The sequence below is a fragment of the Magallana gigas genome, chromosome 1 (assembly GCF_963853765.1).
Source record: "Magallana gigas chromosome 1, xbMagGiga1.1, whole genome shotgun sequence".
Taxonomy (NCBI): Eukaryota; Metazoa; Mollusca; class Bivalvia; order Ostreida; family Ostreidae; genus Magallana; species Magallana gigas.
Window position 1 is genome coordinate 23,826,937 of NC_088853.1, and position 18,993 is coordinate 23,845,929.

Genomic DNA, 18,993 nt, shown 5'->3' on the forward strand with positions numbered 1-18,993 from the left:
CTAACTGGTTTCTAAAATCCATGTAAACATAATTACACGGACGAAACACGATTTCCTTTCTTTTTTGTACTAAGATATGGGTCAATGTATTTAAAAAAAGAATTCAAAAAAATATATAAAGGGACAATTCATTATGGGCATCTTTGTAAGTAATCTTTGGCATTTAAAGATCTTACGATTTTATACTTAGAACGTTGAATGAAAATCGTGAGAGTTCGTAATCCATGGCTCTCTCTCTCTCTCTCTCTCTCTCTCTCTCTCTCTCTCTCTCTCTCTCTCTCTCTGCTACTCTGGTTTTATCGTGGATTTGATTATCCCGACCGTATTTGACCACTTTAAAATGCATGAAAAATGGTTTCTTATTCCTTAAATAAAAGCAACACCTTTTTTATAAACGGTATCATCACTTACATATGACTTGATCTAAATGGATTTCGGGTGTATCTTATTCAAAAGTCCAGTTTGTTACATGCAACACTGGACAAAGATATCATAACTTTAATTTTAATTAGCAAATGAACCTATATTGAAACTCATGCAAAAATATATTTCACTAAAAGGAAGAAACATTTTCCTTATTGAATGGAACTAAAAAAAAGTTTAAAATAAAAATAAAATATCTTTTTTCAATTCACACAATAAAGATAAAAAAACACGACCACAGCTTTAAGATATAATTTCGTACAGCCCACTTTAATTTTTAGAAGTTTCTTCTAATGTAAGAAGTCGGTGGGGTTACATTCGCACATACACTTGTATTTCAAGATTCAAAATTACATGTAAGAAGGAAGCGCATCAGTCCACTGTGTCCTATATAGTCGCCGTGCAAACAAATTGGTCTATGCAATATTAATAGCCATTGGATTGTTCACGTGAAATGCATGTGAAGCACCACTGTCTGTTTAGCCGTTCCCATGACAACTCATGACGAATTAAGACTTCCTCATTATGCTGGTTTCGACCAATTGTATTTAAGAGATTTTTTTTGTTGAATTTAGGGCGTAATTTTTTCTCCAAAGAGAACTTTCTCATACTCAGTTAATACTGTTGGTGGTCTTCAACAATCCAATCGTAGCTCTGAATCCCCGCTCCAAAAATAATGCACCTGCGCTTAAGTCATGTTGGTAAACACTGGTTTAGTAAAATCATGACAAGTTTTGTCACTGTTCAAACATATTGGAGTGCACCCCAGAGATAACAATAAAAGAAGTTCTCCATGGGTAGGTATGAGGAAGTAACATTTTCGAAATTTAAAATTTTTAAATTTGAAAATAATGTTTGATAAAATGGGATGGGCGAAGATTTAGTTCTCTTACAAGTTTGAGTAATGCAAGAAAAATAAATTACAGTACATAAAACCTGACTGACGGAAAGGTTCCCGATCTAACATTTTGAAAATCCTAATATGTTATTTTCGTATCCATTTTTTAGTTATCTCAACTTTTGTATTGAATTTGTCCATACAATTAAAAAAAAATTACGGAGGCGGAGCAGACAGACATCACTTTTAAAGGTGGCCTGATGTTTGGAGTTGACGTGCATCATATTTTTTCCCATTTTTTCATCTTAACCATACATCAATGTTTGTTTTATTTGCATGAATTATTTTTTTTTTTTTTTTTGGGGGGGGGGGGGTTCAAAGCTAAAATTTTAAGACTCGCAGAAAGTCTAATTCGTGTCTTCAATGGCTTTACTTTTTCAGCAAACACATTTTTCTTAAAGTCGCAATAAATAAGAATCAACGTACTGAAGTACTGACGGGAGTTGATTTTATCGATTATCATTTATTCAAAATCAACGATATGTGATTTTGCATGGCAAGTAGTATCAGTAATCGAAATATTTCTGAGAGATTGAACTCTTGTCTTGTTCAAACAAACGCTCGGCTGTCTCCGTTTATCTCCGACAAGCAAGAGAGACTCTGTTTTGTCGGATATTAACGGAGACAGTCAAGCGTCTGGTTGAACGAGACTACATTGAACTCTAGCGTAGGAATATATACGACTTTAAAAAAATATCTAAACTGTTTGTACAATTTAAAATCTTATTATTTTCATGGTATTAATAAATAAGTTTTCTTGAAAAACAATGCTTCAGAATACATAGCTTCGAATTTATCGATTATTAATTTTCAAGAACTAAGTGTTGTCAACGGTATCGATTTGTGCTTACATGTAGCTCCAAACACTGTTTCACTTTCGCTTTGCCCGAGTAAGTGCATAGGAGAGTTGATTAAAATCAACTCCCGAAAATGTAATCAGATATAAGGGAAGATGAGTTCTTTATTAAATTCAATACATGAACATTGTACTTTAATTTTAGGAAAATTCCCTACATCTGAGAAAAAACACCTCATATGCTATGTTACTATATGTATTTATAGCAAGCACAAGAGTAAGGCGGGTAAAGTCAATTCTAAATGTGCATTTGTTATTCATACGGGAGACTCTACCCTTATATTTTACAGAGAGAGAGAGAGAGAGAGAGAGAGAGAGAGAGAGAGAGAGAGAGAGAGAGAGAGAGAGAGCTGTTCTAATTGATAGAATGGAGGGGGCCGGGGGGGGGGGGTATACTCGATTTTATGTGATGAACATGAATCAAAAGGTAAAATTGAGTTAGGGTCTATTTTATATTTTGATAACTGAACACTTAGTAAAACTCGATTTGAGGGTGATTTGTGTTTTGAAATCAAGAAATGGTTGGATGTAGGTTGTTACAGATACAATTTCGTCCTAAAAATTGTAATGCATGTGTAAATTGTCAAATGATAGCAACTAGCAAATGCAAATCACGTTTATTCAACTGTTGAAGAATTCGAGACTTCCGCAATACAATGATTCCAACCAATCATATTTATATATTCTTTTTTTTTTCACATGAAATGTATTTTTTTGCCAATGAGTAAATTTTAGTGGGTGGGGACCGGCCATGGTTTTCTGATGCCGTGAAGGCAAAGTTTCACATGCTTATAAAACTTCTTTGATTTGGCGACTCAAAAATCCAATTATAACATTGAATGAAGACGCATACAGGCTTACGTGATGGCAAATACGAATTGTGTTGTAAGATAATATTACTAAAACCGATTTGGTTTGACTTTTCCGATCGCGTCGCGTTCAACTTTTTCAGCTACGTCATTCATAAACAATACCCGCACCTTAACCACAGTTTTTTTATTGGTGGATTCAGCTTACCGCTGATTGGCTGCTGGTTAACTAAGACTAAATTATGCACGGACAGAACAACAACATATCAGAGAATGAAAAATTCACATGGGTACTCGTGACTGTCGAAATTGGGCTATTTTTCGAAAGTGTACACTTGTGATAAAACAATACATACGGTACATAACATATATAGCTGTAGCTCTGTGTATAAATTTTGGGTTAGAAAATATAAAGCTACAGTGCATACAATACTTACATGTACAAAAAAACTTTACGGCAATTTGCCGCGTGTAAAAATAACACTATTTTTTAAAAATATTTACATCATACCATACCACATTTTGTGCAAATAATCCATTTAAATAATTCTTCATTTAGTTTACTACTGTTAATAATTGTAGCTTTACCCGCCCCAAACTTTATCCTATTAAACAACGGAAAGCGGATCAAGAACTGTATTTTTTTTATATGTAAACAAACCAGTGTTCATGTATGGAGCGGGTGATCGGGGGTTCAGAGACAGGTAAAATAAAGAAATCTGCAGTAAATGGTTTGTGGATATTTTAGTATATATATTTACACCGAAAGTGATAGGGCAACAGAAGAGAAACGAATCGGACACTTGCCTAATGAAGACGCACATGTACAAACCTCCTTGCATTCTCCACTTCCGTCTCGTTCTTTCACACCATCGTTCAATACTTTTATTGACTGTCGATTGCCGATCGAAAGGTGTAGAAATCGAGGAATTCATACCTATCACTTTTACTGGCAAGTTAGTAGGTAATACATGTGCATTATACATTTACGGTATTTCATGAAATGAACGCTTAGCACATGCAACTTTTAAATATTATATTTTTTATAACGCCGTACTCTGGACCGTAGCTTGAGGCTATGGTTTAACGCCCGTTTACACAGAGAGAGTTTAGCACAGAATTTAAACATACGGGATAGTCGATTTTGAATGAATAATATTGGGGGGAAATAAACTGTTCTGAGAAATCCTTCAGCTCTGGCATTGCATAAGCGTATACTGATAACTCGGCCTAAAAATAGGAGTTAACCAATCATATAGTTTTCACACCGGCGGCGTGTATAATTTATGCATGACGTAGCTGACAGAAATGATCGTGACGCTATAGGAAAAGTCAAACCAAATCGGTTTTGATAATAACTCATCCGACCCTGTTCAAACATTTTATGAAATACATCCCACAGATATTACTATGAGGACGTGCACTATAAGTGTCCGAATGAAAAGAAATCGTGATCGAAAAGGTAAAAAAGAAATATTAGGGGTGTGGCATGTAAGGGTCTGACATCTAGTGCACAGTTTTGTTTGAATAAGAAACACGGAACAGAATATTGACCAATCGCGATCTGCCAGAAGTCTTATAGAAGGGATGAAGTGTAGCTGTTTTAAAAACTCCCGTTTAACAAAAAGAACGCACTCGTCACCCCCCCCCCCCAACCACACACATCACCACCCCAGTTAAAATCATTTATATGAACCAATAACGATAACGAAAAAAAAAATTATATTTTACTATAAAAGAAAACCAATTACCTTGCAGTATTACAGAGCGACGTGATATTTTCCTGTTTTCCTATTTTTGCACGTTTCTTCAATAATAATTTTCTGCAATGCTTTTCAAAGTCCATAAAATGGAGTTTGCCTCCTTTAAAAATTCGCATATTATCATAAAACCATCCCTGTATGCGGACAATGAGTGTATCTATATACATGTATGTGTTATTATGTCGCTCTATGAATGACCACACATGAAAGATATTATGATATGATATATAACCATTAGGCAGATATCGGGTGAAGAAATTCTGACGTATAATTGGAGGTAATTGCTCTTTGCGTCCAGTGTCATTATAACTAAACTGCTCATCATTTGTATAACAAACAATACAAGCATACATCGGTATATAATCGTTAATATTTTATGCTACTCTATTATGATAGCATTTTCTCCGATTTTAAATCCACCTAAATGATATTTAGCAGCGTTTTTGCAGGTGCCTGCATCGTGGGAAAAAAATGGGGGGGGGGGGGTGTTAAGCAAAAAAAAAAAAAAGGGGGGGGCATGCCCATTTATATTTAAGGAAAACCCCATCCAATTTTTTGCATTTAGATTTCTCTATTCGAAAACGAATTTTGAACCATCTTCGCTAGCCAAGTATTTCCGATACACTACGCTTCTCATAATGAGAAGCGTAGTGTATCGGAAACCCTTGGCTAGCGAAGATGATTTTGAACATACTGCTTCTCCCTCCAATTTTGATATGTATAATCAAACTTTACCACTGATACCATGTACCCCATCCGCTCTCTTCAGCAGATAAGATATTTTGAATATTTTTTGGAAAAATTTAAGTAGCACCCCCCCCCCCCCCCAACATCCCATCCCTCCCCACCACATTCAAAGCCGACGGTACGTGCCTGCTCTCTTGGTTTCAAATTTATATATACATGTATATATGTACGTGTCGTATATCGAATTGATCAGTCTTCATGGAGAAAAAAACTCAGATTCTAAGCTGGGAAGGCCCATATTCTCTCATACAATCAATTACTGCATGTGTTTTGTACATTATTGATACCTTTAAATGGCCTTCTAGGTCATTAATGTCCACGGACGTCAAAAACCATTAATATTGAAGTGATAAAGTAATGAATACAAATAGAATGGGATGTCACACCGCGGATCCGATCTAGATGTGTCTCAATAAAAGTTTAAAAATCTGGAGAGTTGTCTATATATTTTGTTAAATGACCTGAGTATAAAGGGCATAAAGGTGGTACTTTTATTCATATAAATAATAAATTTCAACTTTTGTTTGACATTTATGGTTAGATCCTGTTTTTTCTTTTCTTTTCTGATTGGCCCGCCATTTTTTTTATTTTCTAAAACATATCCGGTGCAAATATTTTGGTGCTATGAAACTTTAAGCTCTAATTTAAAAAAACTATTCTTTTATGCAAATGAATACAAAAAGGAATTGGCGTTACGAAGAGTTTGCTCTTAATTAATGCGTAGGTTTATTATTTTTTTTCAATTATACACAGTGAAATGATTTGACGTAAAGGTTATAAAACTGTTTGTAGTATTTAATAATAAGGAAATATTCGTACTGCGTAGATAGATAGTTAAATTTTGATTGAATTGAGATGAAGATATCTTTTAGAGTCTCAATTTACGTTTCATTTTCTGCTAATTATAGCGGATACTAACTCAATAAAGATTTTTTTTAACTAAAATTATTTTATACTAAAATACCAAATTCAATGAAAAATCATTTATTTATCGTCGAAAGTCATTAAGATGTTTTCAAGGCTAGCAAAAATATGTTTGTCTGTATTGAAACAACCAATTGAACAAGATTTCCAATCAAATATTGGACCAGCAGTGTTAAATATGATTTGGCGATTTATGATGATGACGACATAAAAATAAAATTTGGAAACGTAAACTACCCATAAAATATAGGGAATTTCATGCATACTTTTATTAAAAGTCTCTTGTATCAATAAATTTTCCATTGCACTTCATTACTTATTATGGCCGGCCCTTGTGCGAATCGAGAGGGAGAGTCGGAGAAAGGGGGGGGGGGGGGATCCGAAACTTATCATGAAGTTCAAACCTATTAATTTCATATAGAGTAATTACCAAAAGGGCTTCAAACCCCCACCCCTCTTTCCCTCTCCTCTCCTTTAAACCCGGCAAAAGCAAATCATTTGTCGGACCCCCCCTCCCCCGCCCCCCCCCCCCCCCCCCATCGATCACTCAAAAGTTGATTTTAAATTATTAAGTCAACGAGACTTTAACAAAAATATGTTGTACCTTTCTGGAATTTGGAAAAAAAAGATACAAACATTAATACTACAGTATTTTACATTTTTAATGTATGAAGAATTTTTTTAAAGCATTTTTTGCTTGTAGGAGTGTTTTTTGTATACATACAGTTTAAATTTACCTTTATTCTTTTTTCTTCAATTTCTTGCGTGCCCTCGCCGGGTTAAAGAATCGAAACCTTAGAAGGTGACTATTGAAATATTTTTACCCTGTCACGACAAATCTAACAGTATCAAATTGGTCAAACCTTCTCATTGTTAATGAAATTTGACATCTGAATGAAACTTACACGACCAAAAAATTCTTGTTACACCTGTTTTTTATTTTGTTTTTTCTTTTTCTTTTCTTTTTCATCTTTTCTTTGGTTACATTGGTTAAAAGTCATATAAAGTTGATGCAGAAATATATGAAGCATATTTGAAGGTTTGTACATATTAGCTACACGAGGGAACTGTGTAAATATTGATGGGGGTAAGATATTTCTCTTGTGCCTAATCTCTGACCTAATTTTCTTCCCCCGATGGAGAACGGGGTCTAAACCCTCGTTTGCCTATAATGAAAAATGAGATAGAATGTATTAAATATTAAGTATTAAGTAAATACTTCTTGTCCTCGTTATCGTACGTGGGGGAAGAGAATTAGCAGAAAAAGGAGAGAGAAGAAATTCAATCGTTTGACCACGCCCATTCTGTGGAAGATATTTTGAAAAGTTTAAACGTTGATTTGTTTAGAGTACATTTTAAACGGAAAATCGTGACGCGAAAAGAGAGAGAGAGAGAGAGAGAGAGAGAGAGAGAGAGAGAGAGAGAGAGAGAGAGAGAGAGAGAGAGAGAGAGAGAGAGAGAGCTATGAACATAACTAATCTTGAGTATACAAGTCAAGTGTCAGGGCCTTATGTAGACAATTCCCATTACAGGTTAAATGTACGAAAAGATCTGTGACGATTCAATATCAATTTAGTTTTATTCCTGATTTGGTGCTGTGACAATACCCATTACAGTAAAAAGGTTAAATGTACGAAAAGATCTGTGACGATTTTAATATTAATTTAGTTTTATTCCTGATTTGGTGCTGTGTGGTTTATTGAAATTTTTTTTGCAGTCATCTACAGTGTAGATGTCAAAGACAAAGATATACTTCTCATACATACCAATACTTTACCCCCCCCCCCCCTCCCCCTAAAAAAACCCTGGAAAAAAAAAATTAAAACAAACAAACAAAAAATCCTCCCAAAACAAGGACCCCCCCCCCCCTATAAAAAAAAACCCAATAAAAACAAACATAATACCTCTTTTGTCAAATGAATTATGATGAATTTCATGGACGGGTGGATATTATTAATATTACGGCAAGGAGTTTGAATGTGATTTATCGCGTTGAGTCACATTTCATCAAACCTACAAGTTGGGCACCAATGATCAACGAAATATTACATGATCATTTTTATACCATTACACCATTAGATAACATGCTTTAAATATAAGTGTTCAATAATTTTTAGGTTTGTACAAAACAAAACTAAGTGAAGTTTGGAGACAGAAAAAAAATTCAATGTGGTTGAAATATTGCAAGGCTAACTTATAATAAGACGTCATTTTTTAAAAAGCTTTTTCTTTTAAATGTTCAGTTTTCTCGTTCATACGCGCAGATTTTTTTTTTAAGAAATCACCCAATTTTAAATTCGCCCACGAAGAGTTCTTGTGTAAATTGAAATAGTATAGAAGTAAGGGGTCACACAGTATCGGGGTATTAATTACATATTATGTATAATTGGCAATGTGTGTTTGTGTGTGCAATGCCAGCATACACAGGAGATGTCAGCAGAAATCGTGAAGACCCAGATAAAGATATAATCTGTGCTTTTCAATGGCTGGATCGCTGTGCCTCAATGCGTTCCGGTTGGATGCCATGTTCTGGCATTTGTTCTAGATTTTCCAAATTTCGTATTCAAGGGTTTTAGAATTGGAAATAAACGTGACTGTTTGTTCATTCTTTTTTGGGTTTTTTTTTCTTTTGAAAAAAAAGGGGGGGGGGACGAGTCGATACTCAAACTCTAAAGAAATGCATTAGGTAAGTTGTTAAAACTTGTGTTCGAATCATTTATGTATGTTTATACAATAAACTATGCTTAAACCAAACGAAAGCATTTTCTGTGCATATTGCATTATTATGATTTCAAAGGAAAGGAATATTATTCAGTCAAAAGTATATGCAAAAAAATAATTTTAATATTCATAATCAAATAAAAAAAAACCGGCCAAATTCCGTGTAACGATTTAAATGTTTAGAGTAAAAAAATCGATAATCAAATTTTTTTATTCTGATTTAAATTTTTTAAACTTGAAAATGATTGTAAAATTCAGAAACAAAATCAAAAACTTACCCCAACAGGTTTGTTGTTAAACCAAATATTGAAAACACTTTTCAAAACTTCTGATGTTTGACAGCCACATAAAGATAATCATTTTCCGAAGAAATTGTCACAATCTCCAAATACATAAGCAAATATAGCCGTGAATCCTTTATCACGTGACACTGATATTGTATTCAAAGTCGTGATGAGATTTACGTCACAGCAAAGAAAAAAAAACAGGGGCTGTGAAAATGTCAGCTTTTCGCACAAGAAAATTAAAGCGCCAGGATTGAATTAGAGAAACGGATAGTTAATCCCCATAATATTATCATTGCGAATTTCGATTGTTTGTATCAAATTAAGCGCTAACCTCAAAAGAGAACTCTTCTTCTTTGGAGGTAGAAAAGGGTCAACAATAAGGCGCTTTTTAAAACTCAAGAGGAATCATTTATTCACAGCATTAGGTTATGAGAATTCTGAACAAGTGAAAAAAAATCGTGAGGAGGTTTTAAAAATAATATTGTGATCCCGTTGTCGAAAGGTCAAGTCACTTAAAAAAAGAGTAATTCAATACAAGTATATACACCCCGACACACTACTGCGTGTTGACTTGCAATTTTGTTCTATTCAATGGACATCTAGAGATCTATATCTTCAGCGATATTGACTGCGCTGAATTTTGGGTTACTGCGCACAATGAGAGAGAGAGAGAGAGAGAGAGAGAGAGAGAGAGAGAGAGAGAGAGAGAGAGAGAGAGAGAGAGAGGACAAGGGGCTTTCTAATTATTGTCGACAAGTGTTCAAACTTTTGAGACATTAGAATCAATGTAAGATAAATGTTTAGATGTGAAAAGATGCAATTACTAGTAAGCATCATATCTATTTTCAGTTTATGTGAGCGTGTGTGTTAGAGAGTAAGCACATGTATTTGATTTTATATTATAGCATTATAAACTGCATTATAAAAATGCAAAAAGTGTCTTTAATTGGAAAAAAGGAACATAATATCTATGTTTTACATGTAACTGTGCAATACCCGTGATTTTTGTTCTAGTTTTGCTTAACCTTTCAGGGATGGTAATTATCCCGGCACCGTTTATGTCTACTTCTTATTTTGATGTATAATAAAATATTGTTTGAATTAAAATTGGTATTCTATAGAACTTGAAAATTGGGGAGTGGACCACACACGTGCTTTTTCTTTTCTTTTTTTGTGCGTGTGTAAGCCATTAGAATTTAAACTCAGCACCAAATCTTAAGGTTACGATTTTCCTTCAAGTTTAACAATTAACAATTCTCCCCAGTTTAAAAAAAATGTGCGACCTCGTTCTCAAATTCAACTGGAGTTCGCCTGGTCGGATTGTGTTTTTTTTAAAGATTGCTTTGAAACGTGAATTAGATAAAACATTAAAGGAGACTCCATTTCCCCTTTTTACTAAAAGCACACTTACAATTATCAAAACTTTTTTTGGTCGATGTTTTGTTATCAGAAAACAAAATAAAAGACTGTCAAAATCATCATAACTTCAATACAACTTTGTTATTTTCGGGGAAGATAAACAGAGACAAAAAGATAGAAAGAAAAAAGAAAGAAAGAAAATAGAGTTTTGCCTTTATTACCATTCATTTATAAATCTATCTGGTAGCTATAGGTTGAAACGTTTTACACAAAAAGAATGAATGAAAGAAAGAATTTGGTTGTATTTAATTTCAACTTCCTGTTCATATTTTTAAAACAAACGGGCGTTTAATTACATGGACATTCTGTACATACATATGATAAAATAGGAGCGGTATGGAGCAAGACGATAAATGATAGACATTCTTGTTTTTGTTTTTTTTTTTGGGGGGGGGGTGATAATAAAATTAGCTAAAAATATTCTATCAATTTACCTTGCCATTCGGAAAAAGATCGAAATTCCATATTTCTCAGGACTGTTGAGTTAACTTTCTCCCTCCCGAGATAACAAATTCTTTTAATAGAGACCACTGGTTTTACTTTTTCCCACCTACTTCCTTCAAGAACTTCATACGTTTGAAATGGTTGGTAAATGAAAACGATTTTATTTCAATTACAAAACAAACAAAACTGCTCGTTTTAAGTAAATCAGCTATGCATATATTGATCAAATGTGGGTACTTTGTAAATTATCTTAATCTAAGACTTATAAGATTTAAACAAAGGGGTCAGGGAATCGATGAATAAATTCAAATACTTCAGTTGTTTACACATCGTGGTGACTTCGAGTTCACACCTGAACTCAATCAATTTTATGTTCAAATTCCGTCAGAAACTATAAGAATTGGTTTGAATGTCATAGTATTTGCGATGAAATGAAGTAAATAAATATTAGTCAGTTCCTGTTTTGCATTTGTTTGCATTTCTACACGTAAAAACGATAGCGTTTTTAGGATTTAAAATCTTCCCTGAAATATATGCACGTGGAAATCCTTCAAAATTATGAGAGGTATTAGGAGAGAGAGAGAGAGAGAGAGAGAGAGAGAGAGAGAGAGAGAGAGAGAGAGAGAGAGCTCGGTTTTGGATCTAAATCATTGTATTGTTTTTGCCAACATAAATTTACAAGAATGCTGTATATAAAATGCACGCGTACGGTAACTTATAAAAAGGTTTTGATATACGGATACCATGTACAAATACCCATGAAATGATACAGGTTAAAACCGCATTTGTGTTCAAAGTTACGCGACCCTCTTATAGATTTAATACCTAGTGTCTGTGGAGAGCGTGTTGTTGTTGTTATTTATACAAAAGATAAATTGGGTGCACTAATCTCGTAAAGCATGTTTAAATTTTTGAATAAGTGTCGGAAATCGCCTCAGGAACGATCAAGTTACGTGCATACTAGTTCATCATGAGATGTCAGATTATCTGAATTTCTTTAAACTAAAATAATGGCTGTGAGGAATTTTTGTTTCCAGATTTGCTTCGTTTTTTTTTTTTTTATCTTTGACTCTAATTTGAATGTGTCAAGGTCATGAACTTAAAATAAAATGAACATTCAAATTTTACAAATGTGATATATATTAACAACAACAATTTCGTTTCTTTGACAACTTGTAATAATACAAATCATGAAAAACCCTACATCAAAATTTGGAAAATGTTTGAATAAGCCTACTGATTCTCTTAGATCTGGACTGTCACGATTTCCATTCATGTTTTTTTACTTTGGTGTCATATCTGACTCTTTAAATGCATGTAGGTCTTACATTTATTTTTAAAGACACGCGCGACTTTCCTATGAGACACCCCCCCCCCCCAAAAAAAAAAAAAGAAAGAAAATGTCGAAGTGTATTCAATTGCCGACGTCCAGTTTTTTAAAACATCAAATTGAATTCTGTTTGTAGCAATTTTGCCTAAATTCATATATTCTAACCATTTAGTCGGATTTTGCTTGCTTTCTTATTTTGTTGTTGTTTGTTTGAAGACCTGCAGAAAGCCCATTTCATTTATTTATAAGTTTAATTTTGATTTTTAGCAGAAACTTTTTTTAAATCAAATATATTTAATCAGATATAGATATAGATTTAAGATGAGACGAGATCTTATAAATGCATTAGTTTATTTTTTGGGAAGTTCTGTTCTCCCCAAATATAAGGAAAACTTAAATACTTGGTTACTTCACGTATTAACAACAAACACAGGGATGAGACGTGTAAAATGAAGGCATTGATTCTTTTTTAAAAGTGCATGAGAGAGAGAGAGAGACAGAGAGACAGAGAGAGAGAGAGAGAGAGAGAGAGAGAGAGATTACATATGATGTTTTTATATATTGTTTATTTGCTTGCATAGAATAACAAGCGTGCTGTAACTATAATGCATAGATACAGTAACTAATAAAATGGTGATTTTAATATAGAGATACCATGTACAAATACCCATGAAATGCTACATGTTTAAACCGTTTATGTGTTTTTAAAGTTACGTGACACCTATCACGCATGGCCCTTTACCTCGACTGCCATGGTTGTGGTTTTACTTTTCTTTTTGTTAGCAATGTTAATAAAGATATGGCCGAGAAGCGACCACTGTTTGACAGGTAATGTTTAACAGCACGATTTAAAAGAGAAAAGAAAAGGTTATTTACAAGTCATCTTGCGACCCTCTCATAATACCCAGTGTCCGCAGAGAGCGTGTTGTTATTGTTATTTATACAAAAGATAAATCGGGTGCACTAATCTCGTAAAGCATGTTTAAATTTTTAAATAACTGTCCAAAAATCGTCCCATGAACGATCAAGGTACGTGCATACTAGCACCTCATGAGATGTCAGATTATCTGAATTTCTATGAACTAAAATAATGGCTGTGAGGAATTTTTGTTTCCAAATTTGCTTTATTTGCTTTTAATTAATTTTTTGTCTATGACCCTCAATTAAACGTGTTAAGGTCATGAAGTTTAAATTATACATATAATATACACTGTATATATCTAATATATATATCTTTGAAAGAACCGAAATGGAGTAAGTTTTTACGTAAGCATATGTCACTTCAATTTTAATTGACAAAAGTATTAAATGAACATGAACCCAATATTGCTTGAACATCACAAAGAATGATCAAATCGAATCCTTTTGTAATTCAATAATTGTAAGGCGCATTGTATCATTATTACATTTTCAATAGAATATAATTATGTACATGCAAATTTGACACGTGTAACACATATGAACAACAACAAACACACATTTTTCTTCTCTATTAAAACTTGTAATAATTATACAAATGAAGAAAAAAAACTACAAAGAAATATTGAAAATGGTTGAAAGAGTCTACTTATTCTCAAAGACATGGACTGTCACGATTTCCATTCATGTTTTGTTTACCTCGGTGCCATGCCTGACACTTTAAATGCAAGCATGTTTTGCATCTATTTTTAACGACGCGCGTGACTTGTACATTCTCCAATGCTATTATTACTGTACTACATATCCACTGTTACCATTACCAGTTTGTTAGTATATCTATGCAATGTGCTGCATTTTGTTAAAATCATTCCATAATTATGCAATAAGATGTATGTCTTACGTATTAAAGAAAGTTGATATTTGCCTATTACTCCCCCCCCCCCTCCCGCCCCCCAAAGTCGAAGTGTACTTTAAAGCCAAAGTCTGTTTTGTTTTTCTAACCATCAAATCTATTTGTACGAATTTTGTCTAAAATCATAATCATATTCTTTATATTATACTTTACTCGGTGTTTGCGTTTTTTCATTTGTTTTGACTCGTAAAAAAACCTGATTCATTTCTTCATAAGCTTAATTTGATTTTCAAGATAAACATGTTTCAAAAGATTGTGATAAATGAATGAATGTAAACAAATAGCAGTCGTGAGAAAAGATGCGATCCTAATGCATTAGTGTAGTTTTGGGGCATTTCCCACATATAAGGAGAACTCCTGATATGTTCAGTTATTACATGTAAAAGCAAACAGGGGAATAAGGCATGTAAAATAAAACCATATATCTTTTAAACAAAGTGCATTTGAGAGAGAGAGAGAGAGAGAGAGAGAGAGAGAGAGAGAGAGAGAGAGAGAGAGAGAGAGAGAGAATTTGTTATACATCAATTTTTTTTTCTAGATCAGGCTATGATGCGCTATGATTAAAAAACTTTATTAATTTAATATTTGTTTCATAATTGTTAATTAAATGTTTATCAATTAATCTAAAAATTAAATGAATTCGACGTATTGTAAACAATCCATATAGAGTTCTTTAGCCAATATATTATATTTATTTTTTTTTATTTTTTCTTTCATCTTTTTATTCGGTTACTCGTGATATTTGCTGCATACAAATTGATGGCAAAACGTGTGCACTTTCCCAATTTGGATGACCATTGGCAATCTCTCTCTCTCTCTCTCTCTCTCTCTCTCTCTCTCTCTCTCATCTTTATTTTGGAGTCCATATTCTGTACATATTGTTGATAATACACTTTAATGTGTAAAAGATGCATGGATATGTAGATAAATGCTCAGTCGCTATTGTTTGTTTTTGACAATATGTACGCCCCCTTTTCATTTGGTCATATGTGACCTTATACTCCAATCTTTTCTTCAAATATGAGTGGATCGATTGAAAACATGATTTATGCAAACATTTTCCGGCAAGTTAAGTGACAAAAATCTTATGTTTATGTCTAACATTTGAAGACTGTCTATACCCAAGATGAACGGAATAAAGTTCAAATGTTCATCTGTTTCTATTTTCTTTTTCATGTTTTGGCAAATGTAAGATTAATAATGCATCAAATAAAAAAAATCTTTTCTTTTGATGGTTTTTTAAATTTTTTTTATTTTACTGGTATCTGCCATTTATTCTTTTTCTTCCACTTTATATAAGAAGCAGTTTTGTGCTCTTTTATCTGAACTGATAAAATTCATATATTAGAAACACAAAATTGGACTTACAATTATATAACATACATTTTATCTACCATTTCGGGGGGGGGGGGTGAAAATTTCAAATTTCAAATTTATTAAATTCACGTAGTAAATTTACCATAAATAGGCCTCGACACCCCGTCCTACCCATCAAATACAAATTTCCTTCGAACTGTCCTTTATCATGTCCAAATTTGGATTATCAATAATCTATTTTTTTGTAAAGGACAGAACCCTCTCCCCACCTTTGTAACATTTTTTACCTATCTGCGCATGCGACGGCAATTAAAACAATAAATTTACTTTGTTTTCTTTCAAATTTTACTGAATTTTAATTGAATTGTCTAAAAATGATTTTTAGTTCGAATAGTTTAGAAATCTTTAATATGATTCATTCAGAGCAAAAAAATTAAATGCCAAAAATTTGCAATCTGCAGCAAGGCTGCTAAAACTGGGGATTTCAAACAAACTGCTATCCTTACAATGTCAGGGGTCTTGTGTTCCGCGGCCACAAATGGATTCAAGACACGCAACGTTGCGAGGACAACAAACTGCAAGATAATGGCAATAGCGATGAACGGGAAGTAACTCTGATAATTTTTTTCATTTCTTATTCAGGCGTCACCAGAGCAGGATCAGCCATTTTACGGACACGCATACCAGACAAATAGCGATTGAGTAATTTCTTGTTAACAAGGTATGTAATCGATCTATAAATGCATATTCACTTAAACACCACATCATTTGTTTCATAATATAGCTATGGTGATTTAAACATATAATTCTAATTTAATTTGAAATGAAGCTACTTTCGTTTTGAATATAATAATCTTTTTATTTAATTCAATAAACTAGTGAATCAACTGAATTCATTATCATTTCATGATTCATTATAACCAAATGACTTATAAACTTTATACACTTTAATTTGTAAAAGAGGCATGGAAATGTAGAGAAATGCTCAGTCGCAATTGTTTGTTTTTGACAATATGTACGCCCCCTTATTCTTTTTCTTCCACTTTATGTAAGAAGCAGTATTATGCTGCTTTATCGGAAATGATATGAATTATATATTAGAAAAACACTAAATTGCACTTACAATTATATAACATAAATTGTATCTACCTTGTCAGGGAGGGGGGGGGGGGTGAAAATTTCAAATTTATTAAATTCACGTAGTAAATTTACAATAAATAGGCCTCGGACACCCCGGCCTACCCATCAAACACAAATATCCTTCGAACCCTCTCCCCACCTTTGGAAACTTTTTTATCTATCCGCGCATGTGACGGCAATTAAAACAATAAATTTACTTTGTTTTCTTTAACTTATTACTGAATTTAAGTGAATTATCTAAAAAAGATTTTCAGTTCGAATTGATATTATGTATTTGATACAATTCATTCAGAGCAAAAACATTAAATGCGAAAAATCTAGCGATAAAAATTTTGCAATCTGCAGCCAGGCTGCTAAAAAATTGGAATTTTTAAACAAACTGCCACCCTCACAATGTCAAGGGTACTGTGTCCCGCGGCCACAAATAGATTCAAGACGCGACGTTACGAGAATATCAAACTGCCAGATAACGGCGAAAGCGATGAACGGGCAGTAACTCTAATATTTTTTTTCTTTCTGATTAGACGTCACCAGAGCAGGATCAGCCATTTTACGGACACGCATACCAGACAAATAGCGATTGAGTAATTGCTTGTTAACAAGGTATGTAATCGATCTATAAATGCATAATCACTTAAACACCACATCATTTGTTTCATAATATAGCTATGGTGATTAAAACATATAATTCTAATTTAATTTGAAATGAAGCTACTTTCGTTTTGAATATAATAATCTTTTTATTTAATTCAATAAACTAGTGAATCAACTGAATTCATTATCATTTCATGATTCATTATAACCAAATGACTTATAAAGTTTATACACTTTAGTTTGTAAAAGAGGCATGGAAATGTAGAGAAATGCTCAGTCGCAATTGTTTGTTTTTGACAATATGTACGCCCCCTTATTCTTTTTCTTCCACTTTATGTAAGAAGCAGTATTATGCTATTTTATCGGAAATGATATAAATTATATATTAGAAAAACACTAAATTGCACTTACAATTATATAACATAAACTTTATCTACCTTGTCAGGGAGGGGGGGGGGCTGAAAATTTCAAATTTATTACCCATCAAACACAAATATCCTTCGAACCCTCTCCCCACCTTTGGAAACTTTTTTATCTATCCGCGCATGTGACGGCAATTAAAACAATAAATTTACTTTGTTTTCCTTAACTTTTTACTGAATTTAAGTGAATTATCTAAAAAAGATTTTCAGTTTGAATTGATATTATGTATTTGATACAATTCATTCAGAGCAAAAACATTAAATGCGAAAAATCTAGCGATAAAAATTTTGCAATCTGCAGCCAGGCTGCTAAAAAATAAGAATTTTTAAACGAACTGCCACCCTCACAATGTCAAGGGTACTGTGTCCCGCGGCCACAAATAGATTCAAGACGCGACGTTACGAGAATATCAAACTGCCAGATAACGGCGAAAGCGATGAACGGGCAGTAACTCTAATATTTTTTTTCTTTCTGATTAGACGTCACCAGAGCAGGATCAGCCATTTTACGGACACGCATACCAGACAAATAGCGATTGAGTAATTTCTTGTTAACAAGGTATGTAATCGATCTATAAATGCATATTCACTTAAACGCCACATCATTTGTTTCATAATATAGCTATGGTGATTAAAACATATAATTCTAATTTAATTTGAAATGAAGCTACTTTCGTTTTGAATATAATAATCTTTTTATTTAATTCAATAAACTAGTGAATCAACTGAATTCATTATCATTTCATGATTCATTATAACCAAATGACTTATAAACTTTATACACTTTAATTTGTAAAAGAGGCATGGAAATGTAGAGAAATGCTCAGTCGCAAATGTCTGTTTTGACAATATGTACGCCCCCTTATTCTTTTTCTTCCACTTTATGTAAGAAGCAGTATTATGCTATTTTATCGGAAATGATATGAATTATATATTAGAAAAACACTAAATTGCACTTACAATTATATAACATAAACTTTATCTACCTTGTCAGGGAGGGGGGGGGGGGCTGAAAATTTCAAATTCATTACCCATCAAACACAAATATCCTTCGAACCCTCTCCCCAC

The 18,993-nt window shown here is 33.2% G+C and overlaps 1 protein-coding gene across 4 annotated transcripts in view; it reads right to left on the minus strand.

Moving 5' to 3' along the window:
* LOC117688267 (NADPH oxidase 5) overlaps positions 1-11,406 on the minus strand; it is a 37,887-nt gene extending 26,481 nt beyond the window's left edge. For 3 of the 4 annotated variants that reach the window (XM_066088879.1, XM_066088874.1, XM_066088869.1), the window contains exon 1: positions 11,282-11,406. In XM_066088879.1, coding sequence (XP_065944951.1) covers positions 11,282-11,312 — 31 coding nt within the window. In that variant the 5' untranslated portion in view covers positions 11,313-11,406. The remainder of the gene's footprint in view (positions 1-11,281) is intronic. The other variant, XM_066088875.1, reaches the window with a different exon arrangement.
* Positions 11,407-18,993: the final 7,587 nt, after the last annotated feature.